Source organism: Crocodylus porosus, unplaced genomic scaffold (assembly GCF_001723895.1).
Source record: "Crocodylus porosus isolate Cpor-Errol unplaced genomic scaffold, CroPor_comp1, whole genome shotgun sequence".
In the NCBI taxonomy this organism is placed as follows: Eukaryota; Metazoa; Chordata; order Crocodylia; family Crocodylidae; genus Crocodylus; species Crocodylus porosus.
Window position 1 is genome coordinate 61,518,919 of NW_017728943.1, and position 21,035 is coordinate 61,539,953.

Sequence of the window (21,035 nt, forward strand, 5' to 3'; positions counted from 1 at the left end):
ATGGTGGGTACGTGCCCCCCTAGATTTGTGCATGCGGCAAGGGCAGGCTGGGGCCAGGGGTTGCACCAGCCTCTTCCTGGCAGCAGGGGGTTGGGCCGGAGCTCCACTTGGTGTGGGTGGGGCAGTCATGTCCTGGACCAGTCTAACACATATCTAGTTTACCTACAAGCCAATTCTCAAAAGCAAAATTCTAAATACCATTTTCTAGCCATCAGGTGATACCTTGGAAGCTGTAGCAAGTTTCCACATACAGAAACTTAAAAGAGGATACTAACAAGTTATGGACAGGGGAAAAATCTGCTCTCTACTGGAGAAATCTGTAGCTTTTGATCTGTGTTATGCATCTACCATGATACTTTTGCCTCTTCAGATAATATGCTGGTACCTTGCTAATAACATCTGAAAGGAAACAAATACATTTACATAGTAGTTTGCCTGTGATCAGCTTAGGGGTGCCAATCTGAAACCAAACCTAAATGGAGAGTTGTTTTAAACATAAAACAAACGCATCTCAGACCATGTCTAGATAGCAAACTTACTGTCACTAACGGTACAGGAAACCCTCACTATTAGTGGGTTCGGCATTCACGGTTTCAAATATCCGCGAATGCTGAACTCGCATCTTAAATACACTTAAAGGAGCTCCACACTTGCTGCTGCTGGACTCCTGCCACTACCAGCGCAGCCATGCCTACCCCCAGCTGTTGGGGGCACTGCATTCATGAACACAGTGTCTTATTCATGGATTGCATCATTCACAGAGGATACAAGAATGTATCCCCTGCTAATGGCAAGGGTCTCCTGTAGTGTCCTTGTGCATGCTGTGCAGTTTCAGAAGGACTGTCTCCCAAAAGTCAGGGCACTGCAGCTGTCAGAGGAAGACTAATTAACACAGCTGAGTGACAGTGCCAGTCAACACAGCCAGAGCTACAGACATGGTTATACCCACTTCCATTTTAGGAGCCATTCAGAAGCTATCTACCACCAGGGATGGTAATTTTGCCATAAAAATATAGCCTTGGGCAGAAGAATTTCCACTGAAAATAAAACAGAAGCTGTACAAAACTGGCCAGCTCCTTAGTCCAGGGGTTGCAACCTAAAGCCCACAGACCATATATGGGAACTTGGCAGCAATTTGGCAGGAGAAGGGAATGGATGGGCAGGAGAAAAAAAAAAGCATTCTCCAGCAGTGGAATCTGCAGTCTCTCTCCAAAACATACTGCATTAAAGTCACCACTCCCAAAAGGTCTCTAACCTTACCCTAGATCAGCAGTCCTCAACCTACAGCCCACTGGCTATATTTGACCCATAAAACCATGCCATACAGCCTGTGCGGCTCCCCAAGGGACCAGAAACGTAAAGGCCAGGAAGTGGTAGCAGATTAAGTACGGCAGCAATTACACTGTCACTGATCTCTGCTGTCAAATTTCTGGGCTCTTAGGGAGCCCCAGTAACAGAACTGGAATGGGGCACAAAATTAGCACTGTTATCAATATGGCTGGCACTGCCCCATACACTGCAGCTCTCCTGGGTGTGCAGCTGACCTACTATGCTTCTGGGGAGCCCCATGTGTCCACTCATTCAGCCCATAAGGCCAGATGGATTGAGCACCACTACTCTAGACAGCGTGCTGAGCCCTGGAGAACATCCATGCAGGATAAGAGCACTGCAGAGCTTGGGAGAAAACAGGAAACCGTTTCTTTGGTCAAACTATGTTTCATCAGTTTGAGTTGAAAGACTCCCATGACTGAGCATACCTTAACAGTTACTCCCTGTGCTTACAGTGGCAAGACACTGACACTGTCCTCATCCCTGTTCTGCCTATGGCAAGTTAGGATGTTTTTCGTGTTTTGGACATTGTCCCTTGCAGATGTTTGTAAGAGGGCTGTTTGTGAAGTTTAAAAATAGGTTAGTAACCATTTGTCTAGAATGGTTGGTCAGAGGCAATCCTGCCTTGAGCAGGGAATTGGACTACATGACCTACTAAGGCCCTTCCAGCCCTATTTATCTACAACTGCTCCTACCTTGGCTTATCCATGTGTCAAAATCCCTTCCATATCAGAAAAAAAGTGTCCATGTGCACTGACGGAAATATTGGCAGAGGAACACAAGAGACTTCTATTTGTTTTAGCTAAGTGACTAAGTCCTCTGTCAAGGAGAAATCTTGTCTGTGGTTAATTCTATAGAAGAACACCACCACTTCTATGGAAGGAAGTTTGTGGTCAGGCAGGAAAGGCATCCCTGCAATAATTCTTCCTCTTCATGGATCCAGCGGGACAACTCAGAAAAAGTCAGCATTCTTATTTTGATTGCACAAATCTGGGCACAAGTACCTCAATGTTCATGCCTTATTCACATGGCCTTGTTGAAAGGCTAATTACAAATACTACCTCCCTACACAGCACACCCAGGAACTGGTGCTCATGGCATGTGCATGGTTGGAAAGAGACAGCGGCTTCCTTCCTTCAAAATGTTCCTAATTTATCTAAAGTAACAATAGGCCTGGGGTTACAGACATGGACTCCAAAACATGAACGGCTTCCAAAAAAGGGAGGGACGCAGAGGGGAATCCTGCTATCAGAATAGGGTGCAACTTGAAAAATCATTTGGGAAACAAACACAGACAACTTGGAATGCCATAATCCATCACAGCATTACAGCAAAAGGTTTAGGAGCACAGTGAAAAAACTTGGAATTTAAAGATGAAGTGTTTTGCGTGCTAGACGGGATAATGAAAGCAGACCTGAAGGAAGCAACAGCACCTTCTTTCCCTCAGTTCATCTGGAGTGTACCTGTAAAGGCACACCAGGAACCTGCAAGCTCACTTACTATGGGTGCAAGCACGCAAGTGGAAGAAGAAAGCATTCAACATTTGCATAGGACTGAGGCCTTGAAACCAACAATGAGTTTCAAAACAATTTTCTTCCAAGTAAGAACAAAGGCTAATATTTACAACAGGCATAGTAAGTTCCAATTTTAATATTAATAGTGTTATAGAGAATGAGAGAACCAATTATCGTAACAAAATTTGACTAATTGAAAATGTTCCAATTAAAAAATAAAGAGAAGTCAATATATAATAAAAATAAGATCTCCTTGAGAAGATTTTTGTGTTCTTACATATTAAAAATAATGTAAATGTAGCCTTTTCAAGGTCATCTAGGATAAAGAACAATCAAGGATTAATTGCTTATGGCTTTAGTTCTTAAGACAAAAATAGCAGATTTGAAAGGAAGGGGAAAGAAAAAGCATATTGCAATTTATACTTTGCATAAACTGGTACAGATCAGCATTTTAACAGGAAAATATATCCCACAGGCAGCAACTGAACTAGCCCAATAGGCAAGAAAAAGTTCAAATCCAATCCAAGTCAACAGAGCACAAGTTCCTTCCTTACAGTGCCAGCTCACTAACTTGAGAACCTGGAATGGGGCCACATACTTAATTCACAACTAACAGAAGTCCACATCACAAAAGCAACTGGCACCTTTGCTAGCAATCTCAAACACCAAGTCAATAGCTCTAAAAGCTAAAATCACTAGATTCCACTTTCTGAGGTACATTGGTGGGAGGAGAACTACAACAAAGCCTGTTTAGATATGAAACCCAATTTACATACCAAAGATTTCATTCTGTGGTACCTTCCATCAGTGCTACAAAACATCCTCCTAAATTGGATGACCATCTGTGTTTCACTAGGTATTTAAGTACCATTCTTAGTGCTGTCCCACTGATAGTATTCTCCGGTCTCTGACTTGGATTGGTCCTTCTAAACATGGACCTGACAACTAGTTTTACCTGGGATATTTCAAAGATTTGAATGCACTTTAATGATGTCCCTGGTTTCTACCTTCATTCCCCAGAATAAAGGCTGGCTTACAATATAATTTTAAGATCCAGTCCTTGGGCCTCATTCTTGAAACCTGCTGCTGCTTGTCAATGTTTGGAACTTCTCCCCTGTACCTTCTCAAATTATATAAAATAAAATATGCACACACAAATGTTTAACATATAAGATATTCTATTCCAACTCAAAATAAATGCTAAGGAGGAGAGCAGCAAATACTGAAAAAGGGAGAAGAAAACCCTAATTAAGCATAATATTTTGCTGTATATTCTCAGTTGCTACGGGGAGAAGATGAGGCACCAAGGAAAGTTGTGAAAGAGGCCAAGGAAATGGACATATCAACCACAAAGATAACATATTTGCTGCAAAGGCGTGAACATAAGAGAACTTCATCAAAAGATCCCATTTTATAAACAAGAAACAACAGGAGTTCCAGGTCTTGAGGGATCAACAGGTATTTTTAAAGAAAGAGGGGGTTTTTTGTATACAATTAATTTACATGCTGGATGTGTTATACTGTTATCATGTGCTGTGACTAGAGTTCCTGAAAAATTTGAGCATCATTTGCTAAAAATGGAAATGAGTCACTATCATCAGATGAAAAAGTAAGTTAAAAAAAAAAGGGAAATAGACTGCAAAGTTAGAACACTGAAAGTTAAGAAAACATTCATGTGCCTTAAGTCTGCTCTCTGGGTACCTAACGAATCCAATGAACAAAAGTAGCACACATACAGAAACTGGTCCTACAGAGTTTGTGACTAAACAGTTGAGACTGGTCTCAATGCTTCTGCTTAAAGAAAAAAGTGGAGGCAAGTCTAGTGGGCAGAGTGAGGAGGGAGCTTGGCACTGTCCCTGGCTCTTCACTTCTACCACCAGAGCAGCTCCAACAGCCTCTAACTCCTGCGTGGCTTTGACAGGCTGTCAAAATTTCACCAGTAACACAAGCAAAGCTGAAAAAAACCCAACCTCCAGCAGTTTCTCACTCAGCAAAGTCTAAGGAGAATTGCCTGGGACAAACGCATTTCTACTCCAAGTCGATCTTTGCCTGCCAAAGGTCTGCTGCAAACAAGGTGCTGAAGCTCCTCAATAATATGGATGTATAAAGCAACAGAATTATATTAAAGGATTCCTACCAGCTTCTCCATAACACCCTCTTTCTTCCCTAGCCTCATATAACTAGGTTACTAGAGTGAAGAAGAACATCAGAAGAAAAAACAGGATGAGCAGAGGGGTATGAGAGAGAAAAGACATTCTTCAAGTTGCATATAATCCCATGGAGACACAGACATTTCAAACTTGTCATACTATTTTGAAAAAAAAAAAAATAAAAAATCACAGAATACACTGATCCATCTATAGGTTACTTTTATTTTTAACAAGGCAAAGTAAAGTCCACAACTGTCCTGAAGTGAAAGCAAAGATAACGTGCAGATGAAAAACAGGGCATCAAAGACCAATTGTAGTTACCTGGCACTGCTTATCAGGATACCTGGATACTTTTATGCACAACAAACTATTTACACGTGCTGTAGACTATTCACTTGGGTACAGAGTTAAAAGAAAGAAAAAAGCAAATCGCATTTAATATAAAGCCTTTATATATTCTGCCACAATGCTGAACATTTCCACCCACATGACACAGTTACAGTTAAATACATCTCCATCCCCTGAGGGATCCTACTCAGAGAGACTAGGAAGTGCACTCACCTCCTGCCTTTACCCGTCCTGGAGCAGAATTCTATAAGTATCCCTTGTAAGCTGGGTCTGGCCTACAACACCTCATGAATGAACAAAGTTACCCAGGTAGCATAGGTCCAGCTACATTCAAAAGACAAGCTGTTCCTCCTTTTGGGAGTGTGTTTTGTGATGACTATATGTAGTCACAATCTTAAAAGCAAACCTGTCTATTCTATGATGATGAGACACAAAGCATTTGGAATAAAAAAAAGTTAACATACCATTTTCACACACGTCTCTCTTCCCTAAAAGCTACTGGCAACCTAGGTTGGCCTAGGTTCTCCAAATGTAAGGAAATCACACACATACTTCCAACATTTCGCTACCACAAAGATACTGACTTGTTTGTCCTGCATTCACAGAGAACAAAAAGGGTGAAGCTGTCAAGCATGATATGTAAACTATGCCTTTATCATTAACTTTAATCATGTTTTCCAAAACTATATGCAAGATCTGTTTTGGGTTGGATTCGGGTTTTGTTTGTTTTTTTTAAAAACATTTTAGTCCAGGTTTTTCCAAAGCTACCATAAACTCTAATGGCCCCTACACGTTCTCTGCACTTCTGTGGGGAGAAAAGAGCTAAAAAGGTGTGCCACAGTCTTAGTAATTTTTCCTTACAGGAAATTACATTTGCTTAAACAGAAGCGGGAGCAATTGCCCTTGTATGTGAAACACCAAACATATTTATGGATCAAAAGAAACACAAAATAGTGATAAATGACAACCCTTGCTAACTAGCCACATTCACAAACATAAGGGGTGAATCTCATGACTTAATATGAGCTACAGAAATATTAACAATCTTGTAAAAACAGACAATTTTTTCTCTCAGGAATTTGAGCAACTTAAGATAATTATAGTTTTAGATTCCCAACTCTCTTGACTCTGCGTAAAGACAGAAAAAATTAACATCTGTGTAAGAATGTTTTTTGTTTTTTGGTTATGCAGCGCATGATGCATTTTGCATGGAACATCTCTGCAAGAAAACCAAGAATAGAAGGCACCACATATGCAACATTCCCAAATGTATGCTGCTGTGCAGACTAAAGCACTCCAGTGTCTTCCATTTGAGGTCAACAGGATTACATCTGCATTAACAAGTTCTAAATTAACTATCAGTGAACACTGAAATTATACTTAAATGAGTAGGAAATCCATTCTTAAATGTGTACACTTTAGGGAAGGGAGGTTGTTCATTACCATAATTCTCACAACAGCAGCAAGCCTTCAATGGGAAGAAATCTTAAACCTCTGCTGTAATACTCCATCACCAGCAGGCAAATAAGTGGAGGTCTATCAGACTTTATTTGGAATTGAACTTTCACATCAGATTACATGTCACTCTAAGGACTGAAGGTATACAGTTGAAATGCAAGTGACACACAGCAGTAAGTGTCAGTTTAAAAAAAAAAAAAAACTTTTGCCAAAATACGCTCCATCTAGCCCTGAAGAATGGCAAGCAGGCCTTGTCCATACTAGAAAAAGGTTAAGAAAAACTTTTACTTGGTCCAGCAGCAGCAGAATTGCTAGACAGACTCACTTTTTATATAGTACCTACTCTGATTCCTCCTTCCAAACATACAGACATCTTGGTAGCTTGTTATTTTTAAGTAACTAGTATCACAGAGAAGTAGAGCTGGAAGGGCCCTCCAGAAGTCATCAAGTCCAACCCCCTGCCCAAGGCAGGATCATCCCTATCCAAGCCATCCCATACAGCTATAATCTAAACTCTACATAAGACTACCATCAATTCTGACACAACACAGACCTAACACGTGAACCTGCCACAGGTAAAACAAGGGAACCATGACAGCCAATGTCCTGCTTCTATAAAATATTGCCAATATATGCTCAAGATATCCTGGTAGAGGGACATTCTCTGTAGCTGGCAGGGGGGTAAGGCAAAAACCCCACAGTCTATATGCATCTGACCATGGTCTGAGCCCAAATATCGCAATTGGTCCGACTCTAAGCAGATGGGCAAGACCCTCTTGCCAAGAACTGCTGGCTTTGCTCCCAGAAGCAGCACTGACACAACTCAACTGAAATCCCCAGCATTGACTATAGTCAACACCCAATGCCTCTGGGAAGGCTTAAAGGCAATGAGTGGCTTCTTTGAGTCCTTTTCCCTCTAAACTCTGTGTCCTTGTTCCTCGAGGGTTGTAAGTAGAGATGCACCAATACATTGATCCAATAACAATATAAAGAAAATTGGCTGCATCAGAAACCGACCTGATGGGGCCAGTAATTTGGCTGATAAATGTCCATGCCTGCACGCAGCTGCAGCATAGCACGCAGCCAGCAAGGAGCACAGCCTGGCAGTGTGGAGAGCTGCCTCCCACCAGTAAGTCCATTGGATTAGAAGGGGAGGGAGAATTCCAACAATTCTACCCCCTGGCACAGACCTGCCCTACTATGCCTCTGGTTACAAGCCAGGAAGAATAGGAGTTCATAATACACTTTTCTGCATCGTTCATTATTTTGTACACTTTCATTGACTCCCTGTTTATGAGTCTCCTTCCTCAGATAAATTTCTGTCTTCACGATCGTCCTCCCACATGCTTAAAACACTCTAGCTGCCCAATTCTGAAACCTCCTGATGCTGCAATTTCCTTTTTAACACACAGTGACAAAGTATAACATTAGGCCAATGACTAATAACAACATCCTCTATATTCTCCATCACATTCCTCATGCACTTCAACATTTTGTTTATATACATTTTAAAAGATACAACCCCCATTACACTTCCTACCACTGGGCCAAATTGATATTGTTAAATTCGATTCTTATGAGAAGGATTAGGAGGTCAAATCTTTCCCCTATCAAATATGTCCTGCTTAAGATTTAACAATACAGTGCCTCAACCATCATGTGGCCTATTCGCAACACAGCTTAGTTATAGCCCTTAGAAGTTCCATACTCAAGTGCAAAGCTAGCCAACCGGGAGTGGCAAGTTGGTTTTGTCATCTCCCTACTCACCCACACATTCATATCTTAAAGAGAAGTATGCTTTTAACCTACATACTGATTTTTAACAGAATAGTACCAAACACTGGAGGAATGTCACTGCTAACCTTTTCCCGGTGATGAAAACTGAGTCTGTTCAGAGAATCAAGAGTAACATAACACACTCAAGTTAACAGCATAACAGTTTCTTGAGAAAGCTTGGGGCAGCCCAATCACACAGCATATTGTATATGCACAAGAAGGCCAAACTGAAGTGACATGAGCAAGTTTATACTGGCATTTTCCAACTCTTGGGTGCTTAATTTTGCATCCAAAGACACTAAAGTTGCAGTTCCTTGTATGCATGTTTTTAAATGGAATTTTAGATTAGTCAGGCAGACAAGAAACACAGTATGTGATATAAAACAGTGGTCTTCAAACATCTAAGTCACAGAATATTTCCACATTTCTCTCGTGGAACCCCTACCACTATCCTAAAGTCTGACATGGAGCCAGGCAACCCAGCCTGGTAAAGGGGGCACACTACCTCTCAGCTCACTCCACCATTACCCCCAGGCCTTTTGCCGAATCCACGCTGACCTGCTGCAGAACTCCAGTACTCTGCAGAACACAGTTTGAAAGCCCCTGCCCTAAGAATTTCACATCTCCACAGGAAGGCCAGTAAAGACCAAAGACAGTTATGGCTACATTTTCCTTACTCGTGTCTGTGGAAGCTTTCTAAAAAAACCAAGCAAACTGTTGTTGTGCCTGCTGAAGACTTAAGGAATAACACAGATGCTGAAAAAGGAAGAAAAAAAAAGTTATAAAAAAATTATAATTATCATTAACAAAAAAAAGTTTCCCCACTTCACTGTATCTGATCTTTAAAAACACACAAGGTAAAGTTAAAGTAAGTCTGGTTTCAATTCCTTTTGTCACTTGAAAAGAACAATTTTCAAAAGGAAGCTATGCAAGACGTGAGCAAATGGGGCAGCAAACAGGGCAATTTGCAAGCAGTTTACGAATCAGCTCACAGATCAGTTTGCTCTCCCCTTTGAAGGGAACCTTTCAAGTAAGCTCTTTCTTTAATGAAGAGTAACTAGCCTACGCATATTTAGTGTAAGTAGATAAAACTGAACACTTAGACCAATACTTAAGCCCCTTGTTTGAGTGAAGTCCAGAGTAAAAAGGAGTTCACTACGCAGTTTGCCTGGATAACTTCTCACCCTCCTTCACTTTAAGCTTGATGAGAGGAAGCAGGTTAGCAGGGGAAAGGGAAACTTTTGGAACCAAGGAGCAGTGAACAGGCCAAAGTACAGGGAAGTTTGCTAGAAAACGTGTGCTTAGAAAGAAAGGCGGTGGATTAAGAGACCCACAGAAATGGCTAGAGGCCCTTTTAATATCAGAGCCACTGCCACCTCTTCCTCTCCTTGCACCTGTGAGGTGTCTGTCCAGGCAGGACCACTCACTATAAAGGATTCCACTCTGGTCCTGGTTTGGTGCTATGGAGGCTGTGGCTTGCACGTTCCTTGCAGAGACAGCCAGGTGGAGGAGTGCCTGTGCTGTGAGTGGTGCCTTCTGGTAGCGTCTGTAGGAAGTATGCAAGAGCTACAGAAGGTGGCGGCAAGACTCCAAAGCATCCTTGGCTGTGAGGACTTCATTGATTAGATGCTGGAGAAGACCTCTAAGACTATGGAGGAAGGGTTGCCTGAGGCAGCACTAAAGAAAAAGGTCATGGACTCCCAGGAAGGTGGAAAGCTGGAAGCTTGTGACTTCTGGCAGCAAGCACAAGTCTTCATCTCCATCTTCAGCAGTTTGCCTGGAGAACACATATGAAACCCCGTCAACAGAGGAGGAGCAAGAGCCTATTCTGCTGATAGAAGAGGTCAAGCCAGGCATCCACAAGGTGGGGAGGACTGAGGACAGTGCCACTAAGAGGAAGTGACAAGTACTGGTGGCTGAAGACTCTTCTGTGGGGGATGCTGGCCTGACCCGTTGTCATGGGAGGTCTGCCGCTTTCCCAAAGCCCAGATTCAGGATGTCGTAGAACAATTACTGAAACTCATCTGGTCCCCCCAACTACTACATCATAGTGCTCATCCATGTGGGCAACAATGATACTGCTAGGGGTGACTGAACAGATCAAGAGTGACTACAAAGCTCTGGGAGGACAGAAGCTCAGGTGGTGTTCTCATTCATCCTTCTGGTCAAAGGGAAGGGCCTGGGCAGGAGTGGATACATCCTGCTGATCAATGCACAGCTGCACAGAAAGTGCCACCAGCAGGGCTTTGGTTTCTTCAACCATGGGATGTTGTTCCAAGAAGGATTGCTAGGAAGAGAAAGGATCCACCTGACAAAGAGAGGGAAGGAACATCTTCACAGACAAGCTTGCTAACCTAATAAGGAAGATTTAAACTATGTTTGCCAGGGGATAGAGACCAAAGCCCTGAGGTAAGTGGGAAAGCATATAGCCTGGAGGAAGCACAAGTATGATGTGGCAACAAGATTCCCATCTTTCCTGCAAAAACAGGCCAACTGGCTAGTTACATCAGGTGTCTGTACACAAATACATGGAGCCAGGGAAAAAAGCAGAAAGACTTGGAAGTCTTCACACAGTCACAGGATTATGATGCAATTGAAATAACAATCTTGCTGGGATAGGTTGCATGACTGGAGCACTGTCATGGATGGGTATAAATTGTTCAGGAAGCACAAGCAAGAGGGAAGAAGAGAAGTTGTGCTTTATGTAAAAGAGCTGTATGATTATTCAGCGCTCCAGTATGAAACTGTAGACAGGTCTTTTGAAAGTCAAAGGGGAGAGCAACAAGGGTGATGTCAAGGTGGGTGTCTGCTGTAGATTACTAAACCAGGAGGATGAGGCTCTCTTTCAACAGCCACCAGAAGTTTTCCAGTCACCGGCCCTGGTTCTCATGGGGGATTTCAATCACCTTGACATCAGCAGCACACAGACAATCCAGGAAGTTTTTGGAGTGCGTTGGGGACAACTTCCCAGTGCAAGTGGTGGACAGACCAACTAGGGGGCATGATCATTTTGACCTGCTGTTCACAAATAGGGAAGAATTGGTATGAATGTAGAAGTGGATGGCAACTTGGACAGCAGCAATCGTGAGGTAGATTGAGTTCAGGATCCTGAAGAAAGGAAGGATGGAGAGCAGCAGAGTAAGGACCCTGGACTTCAGAAAAGTAGACTTCGACTCACTCAGGGAACTGATAGGATCCCCTGGGAGGCCAATCTGAGGGGAAAAGAAGTCCAGGATAGCTGGTTGTATTTTAAAGAAACCTTACTGAGGTCACAGAAACAAACCATCCCAATGCATATGGAGACCAGCAAATATGTCAGAAGTCCACCTTGGCTTAGCAAAGAACTCTTCAGGGAGCCAACACGCAAAAAAGAAGCTTAAAAGAAGTGGAACTTGGACAAACAACTATGAAGGAGTATAGAAGCACTGCCTGGGCATGCAGGGATGAAATCAGGAAAGCCAAAGTGTAACTGGAGTTGCAGCTAGCAAGGGACATTAAGGGTAACAAGAAGGATTTCTACAAGCATGTCATCAACATGAGGAAGATCAGGGAAAGTATGGGTCACTTACTGAATGGGGGAGGCAACCTAGTGACAAATAACGCAGAAAAGGCTGAAGTACTCAATGCCTCTCTCACCTCAGTCTTTCACAGACCAAGTCAGCTTCCAGACTACTGCACCTGGCAGCCCAGTTTGGGAAGCAGGTAAGCAGCCCTCAGCAGTGAAAGAACAGGTTAGGGGCTATTTAGAAAAGCTGGATGTGTACAAGTCCAGGAGGCTGGATGCAACACACCCAAGGGTGCGGAGGGACTTAGCTGATAAGACTGAAGAGCCGCTGGCCATTATCTTTGAAAAAACTCACAATGGTCAGGAGAAACCAGTCAGCCTCACCTCAGTCCACAGAAAAATCACAGGGCAGGTCCTCAAGGAGTCTACTTCTAAACACTTGGAGGAGAAGCAGGCGATTAGCAACAATCAGCACGGATTCACCAAGGGCAAGTCATGCCTGACCAACCCGATTGCCTCTCTGCGGCTGCAGAGACAGCAGTGGACATGCTGCATACCTTGACTTTAAACAAGGCTTTTGATAGGGTCTCCCACAACATTCTTGCAAGCAACCTAACAAAGTCTAGACTGGATGAACAGATTGGAAGGTAGATAGAAAACTGGCTGGAACATTGAGCTCAAAGGGTAGTAATCAGTGGCTTGTTGTCTAGTTGGCAGTTTAGTTTGTCCACCAGAAAGGATGCGGACAAATTAAAGAGAGTCCAGTGGAGGGCAACAAAACGGCTAGATGGCTAAGGCACATTATTTATGAGGAGAGGCTGAGGGAACTGGGCTTATTTAGTCTGGAGACAAGAAGACTGAGAGGGGATTTAATAGCAGCATTCAACTACCTGAAAGGTGGTTCCAAGAGAGGATGGAGCTCAACTGTTCTCAGTGGTGGCAGATGACAGAACAATGGGCTCAAGTTGAAGCATGGGAAGTTTAGGTTAGATACTAGGAAAAACTCTCACCAGGAGGGTAGTATCTCACTGGAACAGGTTACCCAAAGAGGTTGTGGAATCTCCATTCTTGGAGGTTTTTAAGACTTGGCTACACAAAGCCCTGGCTGGAACGGCCTAGTTGGGGATGGCCCTGCTCCGAGCAGGGTGTTGGACTACATGACCTCCTGAGGTCCCTTCCAACACTAATTTTCTATAATTCTACGAAACAGCTGAAAGTTTGGTGTCAGTTACACTTTAATGATACTAGAAGTAAATGTAAAGAGAAAAGCATAAAGTCCCTGTCTCTTGTTCTAAGAATAAAGAGATATGAATCACTTTCAAGATAATTAAAAATTAATCAGTGTTTCTGCATGTGCAATCTCTACACAGACCGCATCATTCACACAAGATCTACAATGATTCAACACAGCGCTATCTCTATTAAGAAAGATTACAATGAGCTTTGCACTAGGCATAGTGGAATTAGTCAGGGATATCACATCTGCCTAAACTCTGAACTTTTCTTATCACCTCTTATAACGATATATAATCTTATTTTTTCATTAAAGGTCTTTTAAAGTGTTGCTTATACAAATAAATGGTGACTGAAATCAGATTTGACTCTGGACTCCATAAAAATCTGTGCACTAAATGGATCATAAACAGTTCCCTACACAGAATCTGATTATTTTAGAACTTACCATAAAGAAATTATTAGAATGGCTCTGTCAGGATAGCTGATATCTAAATCTACAGTTATGTGATCTCTTTCCACAAGTCAAAAAAAAATAAAAAATCTCACTTTGGGGTTCATTTGGATCACAACCCCAAAATTAAAATAAGGCCTAATGTTTTTACGGTGATGCATTTCACACTGTCCAAAACTAGCACATAGTCTTATTTTTATACGTTATTTTTTAATATTATTTTTAACACCTTTTCTGGTAGGGCTATCAGGGCTTTTACAGATTGCTTTTTTCAAAAAGATACCAAATCACTTGTATTATTTAATGATATCTGGTGTTTAACCTGTAATTTCTTTCAATCTGTGGAACTGAGCACTGCTTAGCATAAACAATTACTGCTAATTAATGAAAATCAGAGTGAAAGAGTAGTTCAATCTTGTAAATTAATAATCTTCCACCATTCTGTACAAAATATTTACTTTTGGATATTACCTGAGGTCTTCCAGCCCCTGCTCCATCTCCTGAAAATAAGGGTTTACATGACAGAGTGAGCAAAGCAGGCAGTGTCTTTACTAGACACTAATGCAATATTTCTCAGCTACAGCAAAGAAAGATCCCATCCAGGATGCTGCAACATGAGCACCACTGCTGCCTCAGCCAGGTCAAGGTGTCCCATGCACCCGGTGCACAGCCAGACCAGGAAGGGCTGCAGCACACTCTTGCTCTCCTGCTTAATTAGAGTTCTCTGGTAAGCCTAAAGCAGGCAGGAAAATTGGCTTGGGCTGTAGCCCTTCCTAGTCTGGCTCCCCCATACTCTTCCCAGAAACAGAGGTGCGTGGGACAGCTCCATGTACCTCTGCTTCTGAGAAATGTATGGTGTAGGATTGGGAAGGTCTGCAGCATGAGCCAGCTCTCCTGTCTGCTTTAGGCCTATCAGAGAACCCTAATAAAGCAGGAGAGCATAAGGGTGCTGCAGCCCTTCTCAGTCTAGCTTTGAAAAAGACACATGGGGCACCCTTACTGGTTGCAATGGCTCACCCCATTTGAGAATCACAGAAAAGCTGAGGCAGCACAACAGTTGTTCTCAACAAGGAACACCAAATTCAAAAAAGTTGAGGAAGGTACCCTGATTCTAAGAAGTTTGAGAACAAGTGCAGCAATGAAAGAGACAAAAGTTACATGTGCTTCTTTCATGGATCTAGAACAGTGATTCACAACCAGGGAGCCAACAGATCCTTTGAAGCATGCCTTGAGGTATGAAAAGGAAAAGGAAAGCAAAAGTGTGAGGAAATGAGCAGGTAAGTGCAGGCTCAGACTTGTCCTTGCCTGACCAATTCCCACACGCCCAATTCCTGGCCCTTAAAAAACATACATCAGGAACAACTCAATTCACCAGTTACAGAGCAGTACCTCAAGTCCAAAAAAGGCTGAGAACCACCGATTTAAAAGAAGGAAGCTTTTGGCTACTATTTTGGTGTCAGCGAAGAAAGAACAATAAGAAGTCTCCTGATAGATTCAGTGAAGGATGTGTGTCATTCATGACAGGACATATAGCTGGCCAGCTCAAGGCCAACAGATATTATGGCCAGGAGTAGGCTCACCTCTACTAGGGGCAATTCCACAATTCCTGCCATGGCTTGGCTTATTGTTGGTGTTACAATCGTATCACAAGATCCCAGCAGGACCTAAGTCTTGCTCTGCCGGGTACTGCAATATCAAAATAAAACAAAGAATTTTCACCTACCCAAGATGTATTCCAGAAACTGAAAGAAAAATAACTCCTGGATGTGGTGCCAGTCTACAGCCACTCAAACTACAAAAGATGACAACTGTACTCCTGCTCAAGAAGCAACCCCTCCCCTTTTCCTTGTGGGGAGGAAAAGAAGCCTCAAGGTCACAACTACAATCTACACATGCAAGTCAGAAACCAAAGATCAAGATTTCCCCACCAAATCAACAGCTAGAAATCCAAGCCTCATTCTGCTTCACCAAGTAAAATCCATTTAGAAAAAGTTAAAAGGAAAGGGGTAGAGATGAGGAGGGGCTGAGATTCATCTTCACTGTAACCAAGTTCTAACATCTGAGAAACATATCAGAGAAGCTAGTGTGGCTTTCAGGCTGCAACAGACTACACTCCAACCACTGCATTAAGACAGCAAGACAGCTACAAAGCAAATGTCTTTTAAAGATGAGATGAATCAAAGTGAGGCTCTATTTTACTAGCCCAAATTGTATTTTTAGACATTTAACTAGAAATAGTGTTTTGTTTTGACTATGAAGCCTGCATTTTTCTTCTCTCCTCCAAAAGCCCCATTAAAAGAAACAATACACTCTACTAACAGGCAGGGGTCAATCTTATTTGGACCCCAGTCTTGGGTTTTGTATAAGCAAGAACACATCAAGTGAGAAGTTTATTCAGTGCAGTTTTTATTTTATTATTTTTAGTGCATTTAATATCTTAGGTCCCTTCCTCAGCCATATCTCCTGTGGCATTTCTAAGTGCAACAGCAATTGAAAGGCTTTACCTTCACAATTTACGCTGAGGGAAAACCTTTTTTTTTCCCCTACAATGTGGGGTCTATTTCTACTTGAGACAATACAAGAATTTTAGAAGATAAAGCTTAAAGCTCTACTAGGTCAACAGTTCCAGTCCAAAGGTTGGTTGTTTCAAACCAAAATTTGTGCATGGGAAGGAGGCAGTCACCAGGACCTCTATTTAGTCCATCTCTTCACATACATACATACTCCCTTTCTACAATATCTGTCACACTATTTTAGGACATCATATGATGCCAAGTGTATGAAAAATACACTTGGCATCAAATTGTGCTACAAATTGAAAACACCAAAAATACAGTGAGGTAAGGAAAGAATGACTATCCATTGGAAAGAGTTATAAGCGTAATCTGCAGGATTTTTTTTGGTGGGGGGGTTGGGGAAGGGCTGTTTTTGTTTGTAATTTATAATAGCAAGGTAATCCCCCATGATTGGTTTACAGTAAATAGAAAGAAGTATTTTAATTGTCACTCTTGAAAGGTCCCTCTTAATTCATTGACAATTCATCAATAACATATGGATTTCCTAAGACTCTGGCAAAGCATGCATGTATGTGCAGAGTAGACAAGTGTCCAGTGTTCCAACTGTTCCATCCCACATCTAACAGAACCAGGCAAACATAAGACTAGACAATATAAGCCAAAGAAGAGTCAGAAAAGAAATATACCATCCTTGTTTCTAGTCCTTTACACACACATGTCTGTATAGCTTTAAAAAAAAAAAGACAGACAAAAACAAACAAACAAAAAACAGCCCGATTTTTAGATCATTAAACTGCACTGCTCTCTCTCACCTGGTAGTCTGAGTTCATAAACATTAGCAAAGCAGAACCAAAATACAGTACTACCCTCACTAACAGAAGGTTAGCTGATAGCTGGAGAAGACTATGTAACAGTAAAGCAACAGAAGTTGAAATTAGAACCTTGTAATCCTGACTTCCAGCTCCTTGATCTAACCAACCAGTACATAAGGTATATTTTTCAAACTTCCGGCTCTTCAAACTGAGTACAGTGATAGACTAGGTTATATCAGTAACTACTACTGAAAAATTGACCTTGCATTTCAAACCCACCTTCCAAAGCCTATTCGTAAGAAAAGAATAAAAAGAAATACCATCTCTCACTGGAATTTCTCAGGTCAAAATACCCTTCTTTCATTCTACCCCATTCCTCACTTGCTATTAATCTAGTTAGGCGCATAATTAACAGTAATCCTTTATATGCAATCTCTCTTATCACACATCTCAAGCCAGATGGTAATCTGGCACACTTCAGTCTTCAGTCAATGGTTGGGCTATGAAAAATATCCAATAATGAGCTAATCTACTGGTCAAGTAAGAACCTTCTATACAGTCTATGTATTCAGTTTAAATCACAGATATACAGTCAGCCAGTGTCAACGCTTACTCTCTGTTTACATGTATTAACGTAAGATACACTACAATGAAGATACACTAAAGTTACTAACCTTTGTCCTACTTGTAGATGTGCAAATCAGACCTAGCTACAGTACATCTCTCTTTCAGATTATCAGCGAATACCCAAAGCCACTCTAGACTGGCAATAGTAAAAGCTGAACATCAGTTGTACATTGGAGTAGTAAATAGGCCCCATTTTACTAGAGAGAAGACAAAATAACTGTATGGTATGCATGCATTCCAGATGCATCCCTCCTTTACATATTTACCTATAGAAGGTAAGTAAGTGTCTCATCAGCACTTGCTTAAATTTATTTGAGAATGAGAAGTATTCATACATTTGACCAATGCCTCGAGATTCGGTCTCAAAACAGAAATAGGGTCCCCTCTGCCTTGAAATCATCCTAGAAAATATTTCCATGTTGCTGCTAATTCTACCAATAGGAAAAGCTACTTTAAATATGCCAAAGGGTTCTTAAGATAGCAAAAGAAAACGATTCAAATTCTCAAGATGCAACAGCAAACTGACCAAGAGAGGTTTCAAGGAGATTCTAGAGTATGCAGATCATGCTGACACCACTTTCCAAGCAAGAGGCAAAAGAAACCACACAGTTCTGCAGACAGCAGGGAATGTACCCCCAAGAAACTGCCCTCAAAATTCATCAACAGCTATGCAGTCAAAAGACAATGGCTTGAATTTTAAACTGGTACTTATGATCTAAACATTGCACCCCTAAAGGTCTCATACGAGATACATTTTTCCTTACTATTATGCTGATAAACTTTCACATATCCAATTAAGAATACATACAACACTGTAAAGATCTCTTCCTACTGGAAAAGTTTTATTGCATTTAAAGACTGATGGTGGGCAGCTAAAAAAAGTACCTGCCACTGCAAATACTATGTGGACTTCTTTTTAATGAGCAAATGTAAACATACAAAGAGTAAAATAAATAAATAAAATAGCACAGTTGGAAAAAGATCGAGCTGTACCAGGCAATGCAGTTCTGAAGCAGTGCAACGCTTGCAACAGTTCTGGCCCAATGATTTGGAATCTAATTGTGCTGCCACCACCACCTCCTTAAGGAAAACTAGAAGCTCACCTAGAACATCCACAGAACATATGTGCATCTCCACAAGGCACACAACACTATACCAAAAGGCACATTATCACAGCGACTTCAGCTCTTGCAGCCCAACAAATAGCTTTGCCGGTATGTGGAAGAGCTCCGTATCTGGGTCAATACTGAATACTCTGACTAATCCAGAGTCCAACCAGACTCCAGAGCCGTGTGCCGTCATTCCTTTTTCCCCTTGTATACACAGGCAAGACCTGCAGATGCCTCCTGGGCTGGAGAAAGGGAGACAGAGAATTTCAGGAGAATTGTTCATGTTGTTCTCACAATACAAGTGTTCTCCACCACCTCCCTTTTTTCCAGAATCTGAGCACATGCACACAATTGATGGCTCTTTCACTGCACAACGTGCAGCAGCCAAGATGAAAGTCAATATGCCCAAGGACAAGGTCTAGAGCCTTCCTTAGTACATCGTCAGTTCAGTCCATCACCAATGAGCCTATAAACACTAACAGGTAAAAGAAGTTCAAATGATAACTACAAAGCAATGCATGCAAAGAAAAATTATATATAAAACTCAGATAGTTAAAATGTTAATTCTATAAATAATGAATGAAGACTTACACAAGAGAGAGATGTATCCCTACATTTCACCTACTTCCACAAAAGATGTTCCCCTTATTTAGAAGTGGCAGTAAATGAGAACTGTAGGTGCAAGTCATAAGGAATGAGAGCTATTTTTTCAAAAATTTATTTTAAGGGAAACCTCTCAAGCTTCCGTACTGATATCTCCAAGCAAAAATTATTTGTTTATACTCAAAAGCGTAAGCATTACAGCCTTGCACCTAACAGAAATGAAGGGGCTTTTCAAAGGTGTCCCATATTAACACCAAAACAAGATGACCTCAGGTCCTGGGAGCATGGGGAAAAGGAGAAACACTTCTAAAGGCATGGACATCACTAATCATGAAGTAAGCTATTGATTGAGGGCTAAGAGCCTCTATTATTTAATATGGTCTTTGAACCCAGTAATGTAGTACATTATAAAGATATTTTTAAAAGATCAGTTTTAATATAAATAATAGATTCATTGAGAGTTCAATCCAGAAACATAGTGCATGTCTGTATAACAGGCCAAAGGGAGGAGGGGAACCCACACTAACAGCATCTACCCCTTTATTATTTAGAATGTAGCTACATGATTATACTTGTACATTTCTTTAAATTATTAAAACATTCTTACCTGTATATCCTGCCCACCAGCCCCAGGAAGCCACCATAGCTAAAAGCCACTTAAATAATACTCCTTCGATATACCAGAACAGCTTACTATCCAACACTCGAAGAGGTTGCAGTATCATTAAATACAAGACGTAGGACGGAATAGCAACCAGGTTATTGGCGACCATAAAACAGAACCTTAGGAGTGCTTTCAAAAATGTATAGCCCACCCTTTGGGCTTGTACTAAAGTCACAGCCATTCTCCTTCACAGCCAAGTATATGGGTTCTTCCTACTGGGAAAAGAAAAACAAGATGCATCTGTTACTGACAGGCTAAAACAAAAAAACAAAACAAAAAACCCCAACACCACCACCCCCAAACACACACACACACACACACACAAAGTTAGCTAGAGGCTTGGGTAGTTGGAGGCTGGCATCTCCTTGGAAAGGTTCTGTTCTCAATACAGTTGCACAAGCGTCCTTGCTTCTCCATTCATTTTGAGAGAGCGAGAATGGAGACCACAGGATGGAGGGGGGGGAGGGGGAAGGGGGGGCTGGATCTGGGAGGTATTACCCAGAGCCTTGCCAGCAAGATTTGCCCCAAGGAGCATCATATACGCCAGAACACGAGGGTGGGAAGGGATGGCAGGAGGTCACTTAGACCCAGAGCAGGACCAGCGCCAATCATCTCATCCCAGCCAAGGCTTTGTCTAGCTGGGTCTTAAAATCCTGCGAGGATGGCGAGTCCTTCATGCCCCTCTAACTGCAACAGCCACGCACCCGCGTTGAGCAGCCGAGGGCCCGAGCCAGCCCCAGGCAGGGCACAAAGCCGCCGGAGGCCCGGGGGGAAGCGGAGGCAGTGACACGCGCGGGGAGGGAAGGGGGAAGGGGGCTGCCCTTTGCCTCCCGCCGCAAACCAATGGCGGTCGGGCGCGGGCTGCGCCGCCGGCCGGTAGGGCGGGCGGGCGAAAAGGGGGCGGCAGGAGGACGCGGGTGCGCAAGCCCCGTCCTTC

At 42.2% G+C, this 21,035-nt stretch overlaps 1 protein-coding gene across 1 annotated transcript in view; it reads right to left on the minus strand.

Moving 5' to 3' along the window:
• LPGAT1 (lysophosphatidylglycerol acyltransferase 1) overlaps nucleotides 1–20,321 on the minus strand; it is a 100,015-nt gene extending 79,694 nt beyond the window's left edge. Inside the window, exon 1 of the mRNA XM_019549443.1 lies at nucleotides 20,042–20,321. Within this exon, the coding sequence (XP_019404988.1) occupies nucleotides 20,042–20,279 (238 nt within the window). The 5' untranslated portion in view covers nucleotides 20,280–20,321. The remainder of the gene's footprint in view (nucleotides 1–20,041) is intronic.
• Nucleotides 20,322–21,035: the final 714 nt, after the last annotated feature.